This window comes from Sander vitreus, chromosome 8, assembly GCF_031162955.1.
Source record: "Sander vitreus isolate 19-12246 chromosome 8, sanVit1, whole genome shotgun sequence".
NCBI classification, from domain to species: Eukaryota; Metazoa; Chordata; class Actinopteri; order Perciformes; family Percidae; genus Sander; species Sander vitreus.
In genome coordinates, this window is record NC_135862.1 from 34,666,247 (window position 1) to 34,686,009 (window position 19,763).

General features: G+C 40.6%; 1 protein-coding gene across 1 annotated transcript in view; it reads right to left on the minus strand.

Moving 5' to 3' along the window:
* Positions 1–18,200, minus strand: part of lrp5 (low density lipoprotein receptor-related protein 5) — a 68,127-nt gene extending 49,927 nt beyond the window's left edge. Inside the window, exons 1-3 of the mRNA XM_078257928.1 lie at positions 17,850–18,200; positions 4,989–5,189; positions 3,324–3,540 (exon numbers count right to left, since the gene is read on the minus strand). Of these exons, the coding sequence (XP_078114054.1) occupies positions 3,324–3,540; positions 4,989–5,189; positions 17,850–17,928 (497 nt within the window). The 5' untranslated portion in view covers positions 17,929–18,200. The remainder of the gene's footprint in view (positions 1–3,323; positions 3,541–4,988; positions 5,190–17,849) is intronic.
* Positions 18,201–19,763: the final 1,563 nt, after the last annotated feature.

Genomic DNA, 19,763 nt, shown 5'->3' on the forward strand with positions numbered 1-19,763 from the left:
AATCCAGACAGCTAGCTAGACTATCTGTCCAATCGGAGTTTTCTGTTGCAAAACTACTTTTGAACGTTCACACGTTCCACCAAAACAAGTTCCTTCCTGAGGCTATTTAGCAGAGGCACCGTGGCTCCGTCTGGTTCTTAGCACTGCCCAAGACGATTGTGATTGGTTTAAAGAAGTACCATTAAACCAGAGCACGTTTTTCTCCCATCCCGGAATGCTGTGTGGACTAGCCAGACCTTCCTCCACAGCGCTGCGGAGGAAGGTCCGGGCATGCGAGACTAATATAAATATAATCTTGTTAAATGTTGATGAAAAACTAATTGTATATCCAAACTCCTCATGGCCCTCATACTGTACAGATAAGGATTTGTTCTGGCTCAGAATGGGCCTTGGGGTCAGGGGTCCTCCTCTGATACATTTTCATTTTCTGCATTGTGGTACATTTTTATGCAATCATTTATGGTGGAAATGTCTTTAATTATATCTAAAGGAAAACGAAAATTTCAGGCGAAAGATGACAATTTAAAATATAAAAATATAATGGGATATATGCTCTGCGCCGCACATCAAACGGTTCTGGCCTCCCTGTCATCCATTAACACACCTGGAAGGGCATTAACCCGCTTATACCACAGTCAATTGCCAAAGAATTTTTTAAAGACCAACCAAAATGTAAACAAACAACTCTGTTTCCCTGGTAACACCTCAGGGTACCTGGAACAATCATTCCCATCCCGTAAGGTTCTTGTGCAATGGAAACGTTGTTCACTGCTCCAGTAAATAGGACCACGCTGAGTATTTTCCTTTGGCGCTGGCTAAAACCTCTAGAACAGAGTGCACAAAAATCCTGAGTGCAGGAAAAACCCTGCAGATACTTGGTAATCATGGCTAGACACAGACATATGTGGAACACCTGACCAGCAAACAGGAACTAGGAAAGAATTTGATAGAAAACTAATCATGTTTCTCTTCTGCTTGTCAGAAAACAGTTACACAGTCTATGATCATATCTGTAAATAATCATGCTGAGTCAAATGTAACAACAGGTACGAAGACCACAACTACAACAAGAAGGGTGTTTTCACACTTGGTCCGTTCCAGCACTCCAAATGAAGACTTAATAGTCAGCATTTGCATCTGTGCTTATGTGAATACTCCAAAGGGACTCAGACCCCTCTGGAACAAACCTTACTCACACTCCTAAAGAGACGTGGCAGTGGACCAACCCACAGGACTCACACATACAGGAAACTACTCTGAGTTGGGGCGTCTCGGTTCCAAACCGTCTCTGCTTGAACCATCCAAAGCTGAATTGACTTGGATTCACATATTGTACACTGATTTAAAGAACAAGAACAACTTGAATCTAAGGGTGTTTTCACATATGGTCCTCTTCACGCAAACCAAACTCAGTCCTCTTAAAGTGGACCAAAAGAAAAGGGACTCAGTTCTTTTTGTGTTCACAATGTCAGTTTACTTGAAAGATAGTCTCGCACTGCCAGACCTTCCTCCACAGCGCTGCGAAGGAAGGTCTGGCTAGTCCACACAGCATTCCTGGATGGGAGAACAACGTGCTCTGGTTTATTGGCATTTCTTTAAACTAATCACAATCGTCTTGGGCGGTGCTAAGGGCCGGACGGAGCAACGGTGCCCCTGCAAAATAGGAGGAAGAGCAGTTAACCATAATCCTCAGAAATCCACCAGAGTTTAGAACGCCAACACAAAGAAAGAGCAAGGGGAAGGACATCCGGCAGAATTTCCAGCGGCACCAGAGCAATCCCGGAAGTGGAACGTCGTCGATATAGACTACATGAAAGAGGACTCAGTTCTCTTTCTGGTCCACTTCAGCTCTGATAGGGCCTCGGGGCTAAAATACATTGGCAAAGGCAAAAGGGCAAGGCGAATCTGAAGCATGTTGTGTTCACAATGCAAAGGTGAAGAGAACCGCAACGCAGACTTGAAGCAAACGTTCTCAGACCACCTCCCGAGGAGGTCTGAGTAAGGTTCGTTCCAGGGGGTCTGAGTCCCTTTGGAGTGCTCACATATGCGCAAAAAATGCTGACTAATAGGTCTGAGTTCTTTTGGAGGGCTGAAACGGACCAATTGTGAAAACACCCTTATAGTTGTAGTTGTGGTCTTCATACATGTTGTTGCATTTGACAGTGCATTCACACAGTTGAACCTGTTTGTGTTCTTGGCCTATACACTCTTTTGTCCCACTGGCCCTGCACCCACGAGGTTCAGTTACAGTATGACCAACAACTCCCAACACAGACACACCCTGTGGCTATCGTGATCTATAGAAATGTTAGCTGTTCAATCTGACTGTTCCTGGCTGGCGCAGACATGGTGTTCAGGCTGTTTACAGTATGATGGAGTCATACTGCTTGGGTAATACAGGAAGAAAGAGAGTGTTTATTGAAAGGAAAGGATTCAGTGCATTCAGCCTGAACTAAGGAGGCCAATGGACTCATTGAACCTCTAGTTTAAGTACAGTGTCTTTATACAAGGTCTGCAGAAGTCATGGTTGGAGACTTCTGTAGCCCAAACCATCATGAAAACTGTTAACACACAATCATAAGTATACTAGCAGGACAAAATGAACCCACAACAGTAAATCTATCATCCGAGGAGCTCAGGTTTTGCTGATCCAACAAGTTGTTTTAAGAGAGAGAGAGAGAGAGAGAGAGAGAGAGAGAGAGAGAAAGAGAGAGAGAGGGAGAGGGAGAGGGGGGGGGTCAGTGTGAGAACAAACCACAGAAAACGGAAACTCTGCAGAACAGGCCTTCTCTTCCACCATCTTTCCTATTAGCTATCTCCCTGTTATTGCACCCTACACCTTCAGCTCAGGTATGCTTGGCTACCTGGGATATTTAGGCATTGTTTACACTGTATATATATATCATATTTCAAGACTTTCATTGAAAGACTTAAGTGAGCATGTTGTCTCTCCAGCTCTTAAAAACAAGCACTGTGTAGAGCGGCTAAACAAAGTGACAATCTAAGGGAGGCCTTCAAAGGGTCTGTTCGAGAAACATATTTTCTCACATCCGTCTTTTGATATCTAGCCATGCAGTTTGGGTTTTACAGTGTAAATCTAGGTTTTGATGATGATGATCACGAAAAGTGTTGACTTTGGATTGTCCAGAAAAACAGGCAAACTACAGGGAAATCCACACATATCGCATTTTTGAAGAGACATTTATAATGATTGATCCAGAGCCCCAGTTTCACTATCAGTTTTCCAGTTTTAAGTCCATGTTTGTCCTGCAGACAAGAGTACTATGGTGGTCTAAGCGTACTATGAAGAGTGTCTCTGTTACCGTTGAGCAGGGTTGAGAGCGATAGCCCTGGGCTGGTCCAAGTCCATCCAAAACAGGACCTTCCTGGAGGTGCCGTCCAGGTTGGCCACTTCAATCCGATTGGTCTCCGAGTCTGTCCAGTAGAGCTTTCTGCCCAACCAGTCACAGGCCAGCCCGTCGGGACTGTCCAGCCCTGATACAACCACAGTCTGGCCCGTTCCCAGCGCCTCTTTAAGGGCTGCAACCAGAAAACATACACAGTGTGAGAAGGTGAAAGAGAAAGGATGCATTCTTCATCAAACCAGTGAAGCTATGCTGGGGTTAAAGTGGGATTTGGCAGGTGGGGGAACCCTAAGATCAGGGAGGGGATGCTCTCTGTCTAGCTCATCTAAAAACATTGGATCTTCAGCATGTTACCGTGTCGTGTAGCCTGTTTGTAAACCGTAGGCTACAGGCAACGTGATCATCACCTGGGGCACGTTCAATCTCAAAACGGTGTGCACCGCTTTGCTACTGTTTCCGTGTTTACTCGGAACAGTGTGAAACGGTGTGCAACGGGCTTTGAGGTATGTTTTTTCTCTGGTTTGGTGGGTGTGTCTCTGGTTTATTGGCTGTGTCACAGGTCAGTCAGCAGAGAGTGTCTGTAAACTCGTGTTAAAGCGTAACTCTCGCCAAAATGCAACCTAGGGTCTTTTTGTGAATGTACCCGAGTCAAACCTCTGTTTAAAAGCATAATTAGGACGGAATCGCCACTTTTAAGATTTACCATATTTTCGTTTTTTGGTCAATTGGCCTTTTGAATGGGAGTGCACTACTATGATCACATCAAAATTACTATTTTTAAAACACTAAGAAGGCCCGACACAACTCGATCTCAACTCCAGCATTGAGAACATTGTTTGTGTACACAGAGTTTACCAAAAACAAAGGTTTTGAAGGACTCACTTTAGCTGTTGTTGTTTCCGGTCACAGCCATCTTGCCAGTCAAAAAGTGTCGATCTCCGAATGCGAATGAACGGACTCCATAGGAGGAAATGTCATTCTTATACGAGGCTCCTTTTTCAACTACAAGGTCAATATTTTTTTTCACTAACAACAAAACAACGAATTATCCGTGCATTTATATGGAACTAAGCTTTACGAGCTTTCCATCTTTACTCTCCTCCCTGATACGTGCGCTTCCATCCTGAATATGCTTTTAAACTAAAGTTTGACTCGGGTCCATTCACAGAAAGACCCTAGGTTGCATTTAGGCGAGAGTTTGGCAGCGCGTTTGCGCACACAACAAGGTGTTCAACGCACCCCCATTTCAGTTTAAATAAACGTGTTGCTACGTTTTGTCAGGTCTGAACGTAGCCCCATTCAACTGACTTTAACAGACAGTACTCGACTGTCCTGCTATTTTTATAGACATGTGAACTCACCACAGACAGATGGTGGTGCACTGCTGAGACTGAACAGGGGAAACACTGCAATGGAAGTTTGGCGTTATTTTTGAAAGAACGGGAAACACTGAAGTATGAAACCGCCAATTTGATTCATTTACTTGTTAATCGAAGGTGCCGGAACGCCGTTCCAGATTGTTCCGGCCCACTTTAAAACAAAACCACTTTTACTGCTGGTGTTTATGAGGAAACCTTCAATAAGCATGAGAATTAACACCCAGGAAAGAGTGTGCAGTCTTACAGTTGGATGACTGATTCCAGTGCGTCTGTTTGATGGCCTCCTCACTGACGTCTGTCCAAAATATCAGGCCCTCAGAATACAGGAAGTCCACCGCTGCTGCATCCTCCAGGTCACTAACAACGATAGCCGACTCTCCCCGCACACCCTCTGCATCGACCAATCGTACGTCACGCCGGTTGGCAAACAGGAGGAGAGGTGAGCCTGGAAAGAAAACTTATATTAAACCCAGTTGATTTGAACTGATCCAATTACAATTCTTTAAGTAAAGAGAGAATAAATTGGCTCAAACTGATACATAAGATGTTTTTCTTAACCTCAAATGATGCATTCTGAGTATTCATCCAGGGGGCTTTGTGATATTTGTGTCTAGCCCATTCATGCAAAACTGTGGAATTTCCCAGTGGATTAGGGAACTGGACGACTTGTCTTATGTTTGATTTACTTCCTTTATTTACCTCAAGGGCAAAGGAATGGTTTTGGGGAATATCACATATTACTATCATTGTAATATTAACATTACTCAGACTGCATATCACAGTTTGCAGTGTGTTTGCAATGCAATGTGCAACAGAAAAAGTATGAGAAGAACCCAGACAACAGGTGGTTGGATGGGTCTTGAGAAGTTGTTGCATTTATTCACCAACAAAAGCCTAAACTGTACATATTATACATTATTACAGCTATGACTTTACTACTACCTTCATACTCCTCACGCACACACTCTTTCTTTCCCTCTTACACACACACACACACACACAGCTTTCCCCTTGTTGCAGTATGCAGCTGAGGTTCCAATGAGCGGAGAACGCAATCGTTATAGGGATTAGCATCCGATTAATTGTGCAGCCCTATTTGTGAGTCCCTCACTTTAGTGCAATTCCAAAATATTATTGGGGTATCTCTTTAATAATAATAATAATAATAATAATACACAAACAAAAATCAAGTAAGAACTAGGGGTGTGCAAAAAAATCGATTCCCATTCGAATCGTGATTCAAGCTCTACATATTCAAAGTCAATTCACAGAATTCCAAAAATCGAATGATATTTTTTAATTTAGTTTAATTTATTTTATTGTAAGTCTACTGCAATCACATGGGAAAGTGACCACATTTACATACTGGGAATGTTTTTTTTAATCGAGAATCGTTTTTGAAGTGAAAGTCGATTTTGAATCGAATCTTGAGCCTGAAAATCGATGTTGAATCGTGACATTTTCTGAATGGTGCACCTAGTAAGAACAATAAAGACAATAACAACAATGACTCTACTTAAGTCATGAATCAACTTCACTACACAACCATCATTTGTTCTGTAATCTGAATGAAATACACATCTGTTGATACATCATGCTGAAATAACATTGTTCAGTCTGCCACCAATCTCAGAGCAGTTTCATTTCACTAATTAGTTGTGCTGATTGCTTAAAGGTCTAGCACGGGGGGGGTCAAACTCAAATTCTAGAAATAAGAATCCCATCAAGGGCCAGCCATGTATTAGTTAATACAAGTGTATTAACATGCTTTCATTTAAGAGAAGTGAAATATCTTTGACTGTATTATTGCATGTCTTATGAAGTCTTCTCACGTACAGTTTGGGCCTCATAAAGTCCTAAAAAAGTCAGCAATAATAAAGCAAAAAACTGTCAAACAAAGCAACAAAAACATTGAAAGAAGGCGCAAAAAGTGACAAAAACTAGGCGGTCCAAAATGTATTGGGATCCTTAATTGATATGCGGGCCAGATCAAAGTCTGCGAGGGGCCGGATTTGGCCCGCGGCCCTTGAGTTTGACACATGTGGCCTAGCGTATCCAGATGATTACTGCTGCACCCCCACAGTGCCACATGCCACAATCAAGTTCACAACGAGACACCAGCAGAGTAAAACACCACACAGGACTGCTACTCTTTGGAACAAAGCTCAACCAAAACAGAAACCCTCCAACATTACTGCCAGCTGGCAACAACCTGCAGAAGACAAGCACCGAGACCAAAAAGAACGTTCACATTAATACGTCTGTCCTTATGCTTCATACACTGTCAGTGGAAGGCATAATATATAGAAAATATTTATGTTTACTAATCAATAGGGGTGGGGGAAAAAATTGAAAATCCTATGTATCGTGACTTTTTTACGTAGATTTTTAAAATTGATTCTTTTCTCTAGAATCGATATTCTTTATTTATTTTTATTTATTTTTACCAATGATTGAGCTAAATGTTTTCTGTTTCTACGGTACCGCTGACATCATATCAGTTTCCAGCAGAACAGAGGGAAAGCTGAAAATCCATGTTATGTTCTTCTTGACAAAGTAAATAAATGTCAGACTGACATGTGATGTCATTCTTCTTGGAAACAATCAGTTTTTAGAAATGTCTCATCATATATCGTCTCTAGAAGTGTTTTATTCAACTGTTGCTTTCGTTAAAGAAGGAAAAGAATCGAATCGCAATACGTCTAGAATCACAGTAAATGAAAAACACAATACAAATCCAACCGGCACCCATGTATCGTAAAAAAGAACCAAATTGGGACAAACGCATATCATCCCAGCTCTAATATTTTGTGTGTGTGTGTGTGTGTGTGTGTGTGTGTGTGTGTGTGTGTGTGTGTGTGTGTGTGTGTGTGTCTTTGCCTCTGGGGAAGCTTGTGGTTTGGGCCTGGCAGGGTGGCAGGGCTGCTATGCTGTGGTTTGGCACAACATGCCTACTGTAATCCCACAGCATTAAGACACGCCGCCTCTGTCAGTGCGTCCCCAAACAACACCCAGTCCTTAAAGCAGACACAATCAATTTAACAATTCATCATTCATTGAACAATAAAAAGGACTTTGTGAAGGACACCAATGTGAAGGTGAATGTGAACTTCAGCTACGTTTCCAGTTGTATCTTTGGCGACAAAAATCTGTTCCCTATCTGTTCTGGACTTGAGACGGTTTTTCTATGGTCTCGGACTTGCAGGTATTTGGACTTGGTCTCTGCCACTGGTCTTGCCAAATATAGCTTTTGGTCTCGACCGAGTCCAGGTGTCTTCATTATGTTTATAATAACACTGGAGGGAAAGTGAAACACTGGCCACCTGATAACCAATCACACACTAGATTATCTTCGCACACCCTGCATCTGTGTGCCCTGCTTACGTTATTTTCTGTCCTGGACTCGGTCTTGACTCAGACTCAAACCTTTTTGGACTCGGTCTTATCTTGGTCTCGACTAGACAAAGGTGGTCTTGACTACAGCCCTGCTTTTATTCATAAATGAACATAACATTGATAAAACCATCAACAGTCATAGCCCTTAAGAGCTCAGCTAATGTTTATTAATTGCGGTTAAACAAAGAAACGGTGATTAGACAATTACTAAATAAATGTTACAGGCCTACCTGACACAGATCAAAATGAGAGAGAGAGAGAGAGAGGGGGGGGGGGGGGCAGACCACACACTCTGGCCTAACAGAGACACTCTGGTGGGGATTAGTGCCAGCTGACTGAGAGGACAAGCCCAGACTGCTGTATCCAAACACTACACTCACACACGCTATATATATATATATATATATATATATATATATATATATATATATGTGTGTGTGTGTAAAGGCTCTGGCTGGATAACAAACAGAAAGGGATGTATTTCAGACGCTTTCAGACATGCACCTCGCAAAGTAAATGCTCGTTTAGCACGCATTTCCATACAAGCCACGACAGTAACATCTCCATTAGCACTAGTCTGAATGTGGTCACAATAACATCAAGACGCCAGCAGCACCATATTAAATACACAGAGAGACATTAAACACACGTGCCAACTAGGGGTGGATACACAATGGAAAATCGTATGCATCATGAGTTTTTTGCGACGATTTTTAAAATTAATTATTTTTTACGATAATTGATATTCTTTATTTATTTTTATTTATTTTTACCAATGATTGAGCTAAATGTTTTCTGTTTCTACGGTACCGCTGACATCATATCAGTTTCCAGCAGAACAGAGGGAAAGCTGAAAATCCATGTTATGTTCTTCTTTACAAAGTAAAAGGAAACAATCAGCTTTTAGAATGCAATTCTAAAATGATATATTGTCTCTAGAAGTGTTTTATTCAATTGTTGTTTCTGTTAAAGAAGGAAAAGAAAATCACAATACTCAATACTATCGAATAGCAATACTTCTAGAATCATAATAAATGAAAATCACAATACAAATCCAATCAGCACCCATGTATCGTGAAAGAATCAAATCAGGACAAAAGCATTGTTGAAAACACGACCAACACGAGCAAAATACTTGAAGTACAGCGTGTGACCGAATACGTCCTGCCAGAGGAGTTTAAACTTTTCTTTCTTCAATTAATTACTTTTCAACTCACAACTAAAATAAAAAAACAAACAGAAAAAACAATGTGTCATGTGTGTTATGTAACATAAATGGATGTCTGAATGACAAACATGCATTAGTACTCATTATTTCAGTAATTATTACTGTTATATATATAAACAAATTCTAAGTATATATAATATACTTACAATTAATATTCTATCCAACATTGAAGCACAGATGACCCCTTAATAAATATTCTAAATATAAAATATGCACTTTTTTCAGCTACAATGAAATGCTACAAATGTTAAAATTAAATCAAAATGTGTGAAGAAAAATGACATCACTGCACCTAACATTGTATGCATGGTGTGTGTGTGTGTGTGTCTGTGTGTGTTTTCATGGGTGCAACAGCACACAAAAGAAAAAAAGACCAAAAAAACGACATTTGAGTTCGTCAATGGGATTAACAATCAAAGTGGGGGGGGGGGGGCCTTCAGTGTTTGTGTGTGTGTGTGTGTGTGTGTGTGTGTGTGTGTGTGTGTGTGTGTGTGTGTGTGTGTGTGTGTAGGAGCTGGGGGGAGAGGTCATACTGAGGTGGCAGCTTAAAAAGAAAGAAGGGTCCCAAAAGAAGTTTCTAAAGCGTAGGCAATGCACTGCTGCAACCCTTTCTGCTCATGCATGCACGCACGCGCATGCACGCACGCACACACACACACACACAGGTTTGTGGCACTATCTTTGTGGGGACCCATCATTGACATAATGCATTCCCTAGCCCCTTACCCTAACCTTAACCATCCCAACTAAATGCCTAACCTTAACCCTTACCCTCACCCTCATTCTAACCCTAATCCTAAAACCAAGTCTTAACCCTCAAACAGACCTTTAAAGTTGTGGGGTCCAGCATTTTGGCCCCACAAGTATACTGGACTCCCTGTTTTTGGACCCCACGAATACAGTTAAACAAGCCCACACACACACACACACACACACACACAGTTATCCTGCTTTGTTCTGCTTGGAGAAAGCTAACAGGCTCCCTCGCATTACATCTTATCAGAGCCCATCTTAACAGAACCCTCACAGTGTGTGTGTGTGTGTGTGTGTGTGTGTGTGTGTGTGTGTGTGTGTGTGTGTGTGTGTGTAGGGTTGCAAGGAAGGAAGAGATTTTCTTCACACCTCCCCAGTTGGGACAAGAAAAATGTGTGACGAGCGCAGGGAGCATATTTATGCAGTGTGTGTGTTTGTGTGAGTGTGTGTGTGTGGACCCTAGAGAAATCAAGGTAGACTGCCACAGACTTCCTCTCTTTCTCCACCTCTGCTCCCTCTGTCCCATTTCTCCCTCTCCTCCTCCCTTTATCCACTTCTCCTCTCCTCTTTTCTTCTTTCTCTCTCTTCTCTCAGCAACTTTTCCCTTGTTCCAGTCTTCTTCATCTCTGTCTCTGTCCTACCTCCATCAGGTTCGTATGAAATCCAAACAGCAAAGAACCTCCTCAAGTTTCACACCAGAGAAACACAAACAGGAAAAGATATAAATCTCTTCCTTACTTTTCTCCTCAGCACAGTCACCAAATCTCTTCTCCTGCCCTTCAGCCCCTGACTCTTCTCCTTTCCCTGCTGCCAGGAGCTTACCAACAAGTACATGAATTGCATATTCTTCATTTTTGCCAATTTTAGGCTGTATTTTATAAAGGTTCTATTAGCGGTTGAACAGAAATAGTTGTGTAAAAATAAATAAAAATATAAATAAAAATTTATAAAATAAAAATGTAAAATATATATTTTGTTAGATTGTGTCATTTTGATTGTTTCAAACAAAAATATTACATTTCCTTCTGAATGAATGAAAACACTGAGCAGTATTAGCTCTGTTCCCTGTCAACCTCCGTCAGGTCCTGCCCTGTTTTGTGGAGTGTCGAGTGTGCCTCCATCCAAACAAAAGAACAGCTCAGTGTATGAAGCCTGAATGCAGTGAATGCAATGGTCCATATGCTGCAGGCTAATGGAGAGCAGTGTGGAAATCACCTATTGGTCGGCCTCAGCAGTGGGAAGAGAAAATACCCAGGTCCGCTGGGCAGAGAGGTTCTATTTTTTTTTTTGGGGCGGCCCACCCAAATAGACGAGCACACACCCAAAAAGAATAATTTTCCTATTCACAAGTCAGTAGAGCTGGCAATCAAACTCAATCCTTTTTTTAAAGTGCTGAACCAAAACATGTCCGTATGGCTGCTTGTGTTTGGACATTTAACATATGAGAACTTTGGCCTCTTTAGTTAAATAACAAAAGACAAAAAAAACAGGTCTTTATCTTATCGTTATTGTTGTTACCGGTCAGGTGACCTTTCCCTCTAGAAGCAGGGCCAGACCAAGCCCCCAGGAACAACAACCCTGGGCTTAGAGGCCGACAGTGGACTGACAACGCCTGGCAACCCACTGGCCCAGAAACCATAGACTTCACATGAAGAAACCTCGATATTTCAGCGGATAATTTTTGTTGGGATCAACTTGCAGTCCGAACACTTAAATGGTCCTTGTTTAAACCATCATGTTTTGAAAAATGTAACATGCACTAATAGCCAATCCCAGAGTTATTTAACTAGGCATTATGAACACACATAATGAAAGTGTATCAGACCCACGGGACTGCGCCCGGCTGAGCAGGCTCATATGACGGTTCTTCCGAGTTCCTGTGGCTGTATTATCTTTGTATTTGTATTATCTTATAATACATCAGAGGGCTGTGTGCTGTCAAGCCTGTAACGTGGATGTAACATTAACGTCTCTGTACCCAAACTGCTACTTTTTCGCTAATCCCACAGTTGTTTACATGCTATCAGTTCTGTTAGCTATAGCAATGGCAAGCCAACCCTAGTTAACCAATCATTAAACGGACAAGCAGGAAACTGAAGCCCAGTTCACCTGTCAGGGAGGCTCGGACATACTTTCAATGTTCCGTGGACAGCTGCAGACTTGTACCGGTCGCACAGCCATGATGCATTGTTGTGGACACATGCAGCCACTTTCCTTGAACTGCTTGTGCAACCACACGACTGACCCAGGTCCGTATCTGTCCTCAGAGCATGTCATTGCATCCTGCTGCGAGGTTATCAGCTGTGTCTGCCTGACATACTCTGTGTGTAGGACAACCATAAACCCACCAGTCCTAGTCGATATAGTGGCATGTGTCACGTAGCTCTCTGAAAAAATCCTTAAACGCAACTTGCTTTTTACAAAGGCTTAGCAGTGAAAAGACGGCTTTGATTTTTTTGGGCATATTAGATCAGGGTTGGTGTCCACCTGCCACTGTGGCTGGTGGACTCCAAAATCAAGATTACCATTGTTTAACCAGCATTTGGCTGGTGCTCAAACCTGTTATAAACTATGATTTATGTAAAGAAGTAATGTAGGAAGTGTCTTACTGAAAATATAAGGACTGTGTTAAAACAGAACCAGTAAATGGAGTTTTTCAAGAAATAGTAATGCATGACCAAAAAAACAATTAAAAGCCAAAAAGCCAAAGAATCTGTGAAAGCAGACCTGCAGTCAAAGATCAACATACTTATACACTTTATTTTTTACACAACAGGAGCGTAAAAAAATAAAGATGTAATTTCTTGTGATTAAGATTGTCTGTTAAACTTCTAAAAAAATCCTGAAACACGTGATGTTTTGAATATGCAGAAGGTTTTGAACAATATAGGAGAATATTATTTCCTCTACATAGACATTTGCACCATAAATTGATGCAGAAAAGGCAGAATGCTGGAAATGAAGTTTTGACACTTAACATTTTTATGGGGGGCCATTTACAGAGTAATCTGACAGTCTGACGACATACAGCTGTGATGTTTGCCCTGCAGTGTACTGACACTACTTCGGTGTTTTTGGCCAATGGGTGTGAAGTGTGCCTACATGTGGTCACCTCAGTGCCAAACTTAGGACATCATTCTTCTTTTGGAACCAACGAGAGCCAACCACTTCAACTGATTCAGTATTCAACCCTGTTGCTCCCAGCGGAATGCCAGTTTCCAGCACAATGTTTAAGTCAGACTTATGCATCAACTGATTGGTGTATTTCACTAGTAATTAACATTTCATAGTCAGGGTTTCCCCGACAAAGTTGTTTAGCTCGGTTGGCAATCGCTTTTTTTTGACATGGGACTGATGGCAGCGTTAATGTAGAGAATAGTTTCTGTGATGACAGAATCACAAAATTGAGAATTTAAAAAAGCTATAAGACAGATACCACAGGGCCCTACATTAAGTCAGTGATTAATGCTAACTGGACATTTGAAAATATGACTGGGGGAAACCCTGATAGTCCTGATCTTTATGAGCAAAATAAGCTATTGTGCTTTGCTGCCTGATGTTATGGCAATATGAGTTATGTGTGCATGTGTGTTTGTTTTGGGACACCTGGAAGCCGCTTGACATCCTCCCTACCTCCATTCTTCATATAGGCCTATGTTTACTATCTAAATATTTAGCTATCTAGAATTTCGTCATTTTACCTGTAAAAAAATAATCACCTAGACGCCTGGGTAGCTCACCTGGTAGAGAGGGCGCCCATATATAGAGGTTTACTCCTCGACACAGCGGCCGCGGGGTTCGACTCCGACCTACGGCCCTCTGCTGCATGTCATTTCCCCCCCCCCCCCTTTCAAATCTACAAATAAAGGCCTAAAATGCCAAAATAATAATAATCACCAACTATTTTGATAAGCGATTAACTGTTTCCTGTTCGTTTCTGTTTTAAATCTTATCAAACTGAATGTCTCTGTGTTTTGGACAAAACAAGATATTTAAAGACATCACAAAACAAACTTGGATTTTGACAAACTAAGATGTTCTTACATTTTTATAGATTAATCGGGAAAATAATCTGCAGATTAGTCTATAATAGATATACAGTAATCGTTAGTTGCAGCTCTATACGTCCGTCCTGGGAGAGGGACCTCTCCTCTGTTGCTCTTCCTGAGGTTCTCTCTAGGTTTTCCTGTTAAAGGATTTTTTTTCCTCATCATGTTCAAAAAACAGAGGCTGTCGCTGTCTGACTTGACTAAAGTCCATTTCACAAATGCTCTGCAAACCTGAACTTATCCAAATATTACCTAGGGAAGCAAACAAATGTTGGAATCAGTTGGATCAGACATTAAACGGACTTTACTGCACCTAAGCTGAATGAATGTGAAATGCGAACAAAGCGCCAAAAACAGGGAAGTTTTGTCTTTAAGCTTTTTTTTTTCTTTTTTTATTTATTTATCATCTGCTCTAGCTTTTCCAAGGTTTTAGACACATGTTAATAATGGTCCAAAATGATGTTGAATTGCATATTTTTTTTATTGAAAACCATCACATTTTCTTGAGGAAAGAACCCTAAACCAAATCTGGGAACCTAAGTCTTTGATAAACCCAGGGAAAACACTGTGTATGTATCACCAAGGCAAATTCCACGTACGGTAACTATTGTGGCAATAAATTCCTTTCTGATTCTGCCTTGTAAAAGTTACTTTGAGTGTTGTTGCTGCACTTTATGTTATGTAATGGTTATGATGCTGTTCTAAGTCCACAGTTGGTGTCGTTGAGTGCTCTGTACTAAGCAGTCACATCTGACACCTTCAGATTTGTAATAATGCTTTTTGTCAGGGGACTTGATGTTCTAATTCAAAACATTACACATTTCTAACATCGTTCAGAAAATAGTCACTTTCTGTAGGATATTGTGAAAATTATTTAAACAGCCTTACAGAAGAAACAATAACCTTAATAAAAAACAATATAAAATGAACAAAATCATGAGGAACTATCTGATCAAAGAACAGGTAAAAGAGGACTCAGAATCTGACTACAGCACAGTTTTCCAACACAAAACTGTAGCATGAAGTCCCTATATATTATGTCCAATATTTTCTTTTTAAAATGTGAACCAGTCATATGGGTGTTCCTACACACCTGGAAGGAAGTGATGTGTGTATTGGTTATGTCTGAAAGTGTGGGTATAACAAGGTCTGACTCCACAGATACACATCCACATTTCCTTTGTTCATTTACCCACATCATTTACACAAAAACAGAAAACACACAGCATCATTAACAAAGGTCCAAACTAAATTGTATGTATTTTCTGTATGTTTGTGTGTTGGAAATGTGATTGAAAAAGTCCCGCACACCATCTAACTTGTAAAAAGAGTGAGTTTTCTAGTTTCTATATTTTTTTTGCAAGTTAGACAGTGTGCGGGACTTTTTCTTTGCAACTGTTGACCTGCTTGTCCCCCTCCTACGCACCTGTCTCACGTTGTAGATGTGTGAAGTCATTTTCTGTACGGAAATGTGATTTGTACCATATAATCACTCAGAGGTCTGACCTTTGGGACTCTAAAGACTCATTTATTTATTTTCTTTTTTCTTTTTCTTTATCTGACTGTTTATTTCTTGTATCACTTGAGGTTCCCTGTAATGTCTCACATTAAAATAAAATCTTTATAAAAAAATAAATAAAAAGAGTCATGGTCTGGAGACAGCATACTCAGGAAGCTGACAAAATATTTTTCATATATATATATATATATATATATATATATATATATATATATACATATGAGCAAAAGTGAGAGCATAACCATCACTCTCTAAAGCAGGGGTGTCAAACTCATTTTACTAAGGGCCACACTGGAAAATGAAAATCACATCAAGGGGCAGACATGTAGAGCTTATTAACATGCTTTTATTGAGATAAATAAAAAAAATGTCCCTTTTTTATTACACTGCATGAAATGTGAAGCTGCAGTTTTAGGATGCAAGCAGACAAATGGAGTCTCTTGTTTTGTCTACGCTTATTATCTTTGAAGTTTTTTTCTTTCAGAATTTATTTTGCTTTCTTTATGTTTTTGTTTGAATCCAGTATACGGTTTCAATTTGTGAGCAATGTGTTGTAGTGTAGTGATGATGCTGAGATCTTTACGGGCTAGAAGCATTACCTCTGTAAGAACCTTCAGAATGTAGATAGGAATGAAAGAGGAAAGTTCAGTGTACTGTATGGAAGCGCTGCTGAAGTGAAGATTTCTGCCTCAGAGTCTGAGAATAACTCATTTTAAGAAAACTGCCTTTAAAGATATGGATTATAAAATGCAAGCCGTTACAGGTGAATAGGGTAAAACATTTTAAACAACAGATATCACCATTAAACATCCCCAGTTAATTACTTACATTAAGACATATATTTCTGTATTACACGTTTTCTGAAATGTTATGTTTAGATATGCAAATGAGGCATTATCTAATGCTAACTTTTGGTGAATTTCGGAAACATCTACCAGCACATAATAGACAAAGTGTAGTAAAAATAAACACCTGTGTGTATTATGTTTTTGCCTGAAGATGGTATTGTTCACATCTTGTAATCTGCAAGGGCCTTTATCACTTAATTAATTAACTACCATTAAACTTCTCCAGTTAATTACTGACATTAAGACAAATATCTTTTGTATTACAAGTTTTCTGTAATTTCATGTTTAAATATGCAAACAAGGAATTATCTATTGAAGTTAGGAGAAATGCACAAATAGACAAATTGGGGTAAAATAAACATCTAGATGTGTATTTTGGATGTCTTTTTTTCCACTAGTCTGAAAGAAGACATGCTATGGTAATAAAATAGCCCAAAAACTCAAAATGGAAAGATTATGTTTTTGCCTGAAGTGTCTCCCCTTGAGAACAAAGGTCAATCAAACAACATTGTATGGTTCACCGTTTTGTAGGCCCACTACCTTGTAATTTCCAAGTGCCTTTATCACTTAAAGTGTTCACTGTAAAAATAAATGTTAATGTATTTAATAAAAGAGCTTTAAGAGCTGGTGTAATGCTTTGCATCCATATGAGAGAAAGCTAAGCTCCGCCTCTGCCTGGCCACTTTGAGATCAATAGTAAGAGCGCAAATATCAAAGAAAGTAAGGTTATCAAGAGCTAGATTCATAGGGGACAACATGTTGAGAGTGTCCAGTGGAGTTTTCGTTCCCAAATTAAGACATCCCGGCTGCTTTTTCACTATAAAAGCTGAAAGTGTGCGTGACACCCGACACCGAGCAGGAATGGCTGGAGCCGCCGAGCCGAGGCCCGAGAAAAATAGCCCCGGCTGGCTTCAAACTTCATTTCTGCCCCGACACATAAACTCATCAACTAATGTTACTGTACTAACCACCAGAGACACCGTTTAGTTACACTTTAGTCATCCTCCAGTGTGTGTCGCGCGCACACACACACACACACACACACACAAACACGCACACACCAATGCAAAGTTTCGACACTTTCTTTACAACTAGTGTTGTTGTACCTTGGGACATAAAAAAACCTCCACTTCCAGACAAGGAATCACAACTCGCGCAGTGTCTCAGCGCGGGGACATTTAGCGGAGAGTGAAGCCCACAGGCACACAGACAGAGTTGTAACTACTATGTTCTTATCATGTCTCGTCCTGGTGGCTCCACAGCCCCTTGTTCCCCGAGGATCCATGTTGGGAACAAAAAAAAGTCAACGTACCGTGAACCGCCGCCGGCAGGCAGCTCCACAGCAGCAGCAGCAGCGGCAGCGGCAGCAGCTCCAGCAGCACACCGCCCATTGCAAGTCCTCTGCGCCGCCGCGTTAGATCCACAACTCCCGCTCCATTGTCCGATATCTACTCCTTAATTAAGTTCTAAACACTTTTCTCTGTGTGTACATGTACACACATGGGCCAGTATTCCGTTGTACAGCCAGATAACCTATGTGTCTGCATGCGTGCGTCTGGGTTTGTGTGCGCGCGCTTCTGTTCTGTCTGTGTGTGTGTGTGTGTGTGTGTGTGTGTGTGTGTGTCCTCTCGCTATGTATCGACTATACTTCTTTTTCTTCCCCCAGCTCGCGCTACTTTATACTTTGGACTGTCGAGCTCGCGCACGGATAGAAAGGGCAGGCGGACGTGTTGTGACGTCACTCGACACGAGGCAGCAACATTTTTTTTCTTATTTCATTTCATAGGCTATATTTCAAAATGATTGTAAATTAATCAAATAAGGATTCCCATGTTCAAAAAGGAGTAGGAAGAAAATAAAACTGTTCTGGTCCTACCCCCTTCTTCTACTTTCGTACTTAAATACAAACAATTTCATTCTTCACATATTTACTGTGCATCCCATAATAGCCTATGGTTAAAAACAAAACAAAAGAACGTGAAAAATAATTTATATAAATATCTATGTACAGCTAAATAAAGCCCTTAGAAGTAAAGCTGCAAAGATTAATCGTTTAGATGTCAAATATTACTTACTTACATATAACTTAAACGGCAACAATTTTGATATTCGATTAATCGAACATTTTCAGATCTCAGCTTGTTAAATGTGAATATTTTCTAGTTTCTTCTCTCCTCTGTGACAGTAAAGTGAATATATAAGACGTTTTTGAGAACGTCCTTTTTAGGCTTTTGGGAAACACTGATCCACATTTTTCACCATGTTCTGATATTTTGGAGACCAAACAACTGGCCATTAATCCAAAAAATAATCGACAATAAAATTCATCGTTGGTTGCAGCCTCTATACCCACGATGTTCCACTTCCTGGATTGCTTTGGTGCCGCCGAAAATTCCGCCGGATGTCCCTCTTTTTCCCCCGGGTGTCCGTCCCCTTCTTCTTTCTTTGTGTTGGCGTTCTAACCTCTGGTGGATTTGTGAGGACTATGGTTAACTGCTCCTCAGATCTCTGCAGGGTAAATCCAGACAGCTAGCTAGACTATCTGTCCAATCTGAGTTTTCTGTTGAACGACTAAAACTACTTTTGTACACATGTTCCACCAAAACAAGTTCCTTCCTGAGAATATTTAGCTTCGCACCGCCCAAGACGATTGTGATTGGTTTAAAGAAATGCCAATAAACCAGAGCATGTTTTCCACTCCTATGTCATGGGTTAAGTGTGAAGCTTTTAACAATTATTTGTGTATCATTTTTACTCACAGAGTCTGCAATGAGTAGATAGTTCTAAGTGCCAACAGCACAGAGAGAAGATGGCAAAAAGGAAACTGGAGAACACAAAGTATAAAGAGAAATAAAAATCCCTGACTCAGTCTTTTATGGATAAAAATGACAAGACAGTCTTACTAACAGGGCAGAGTGAGCATTGTGTGGCAATCAGTTTGTGGTAATTTAATTAATTGTATTAATTTAATTGTAGTGTATTTGTTAATGTGGGATGCACCACCAAAGCACACTATAAACTGAAACGAGAGGGGCCTAAAGGCAACACCTGCATTATTACCTAATCATAACGAGAGGGGGGTAGAAATCTAGTTTTATCACGTTAGTTTATATTTTGCTTAGATGGGGCGTATTAAAATGTGTAAATGTGCCAGTGTTAGCCAGCCGGCTTAGTTTCAACTGTGGTCCTTTGTTGAGATGTTTTGAGAGCAGAGCAACAGGAAACA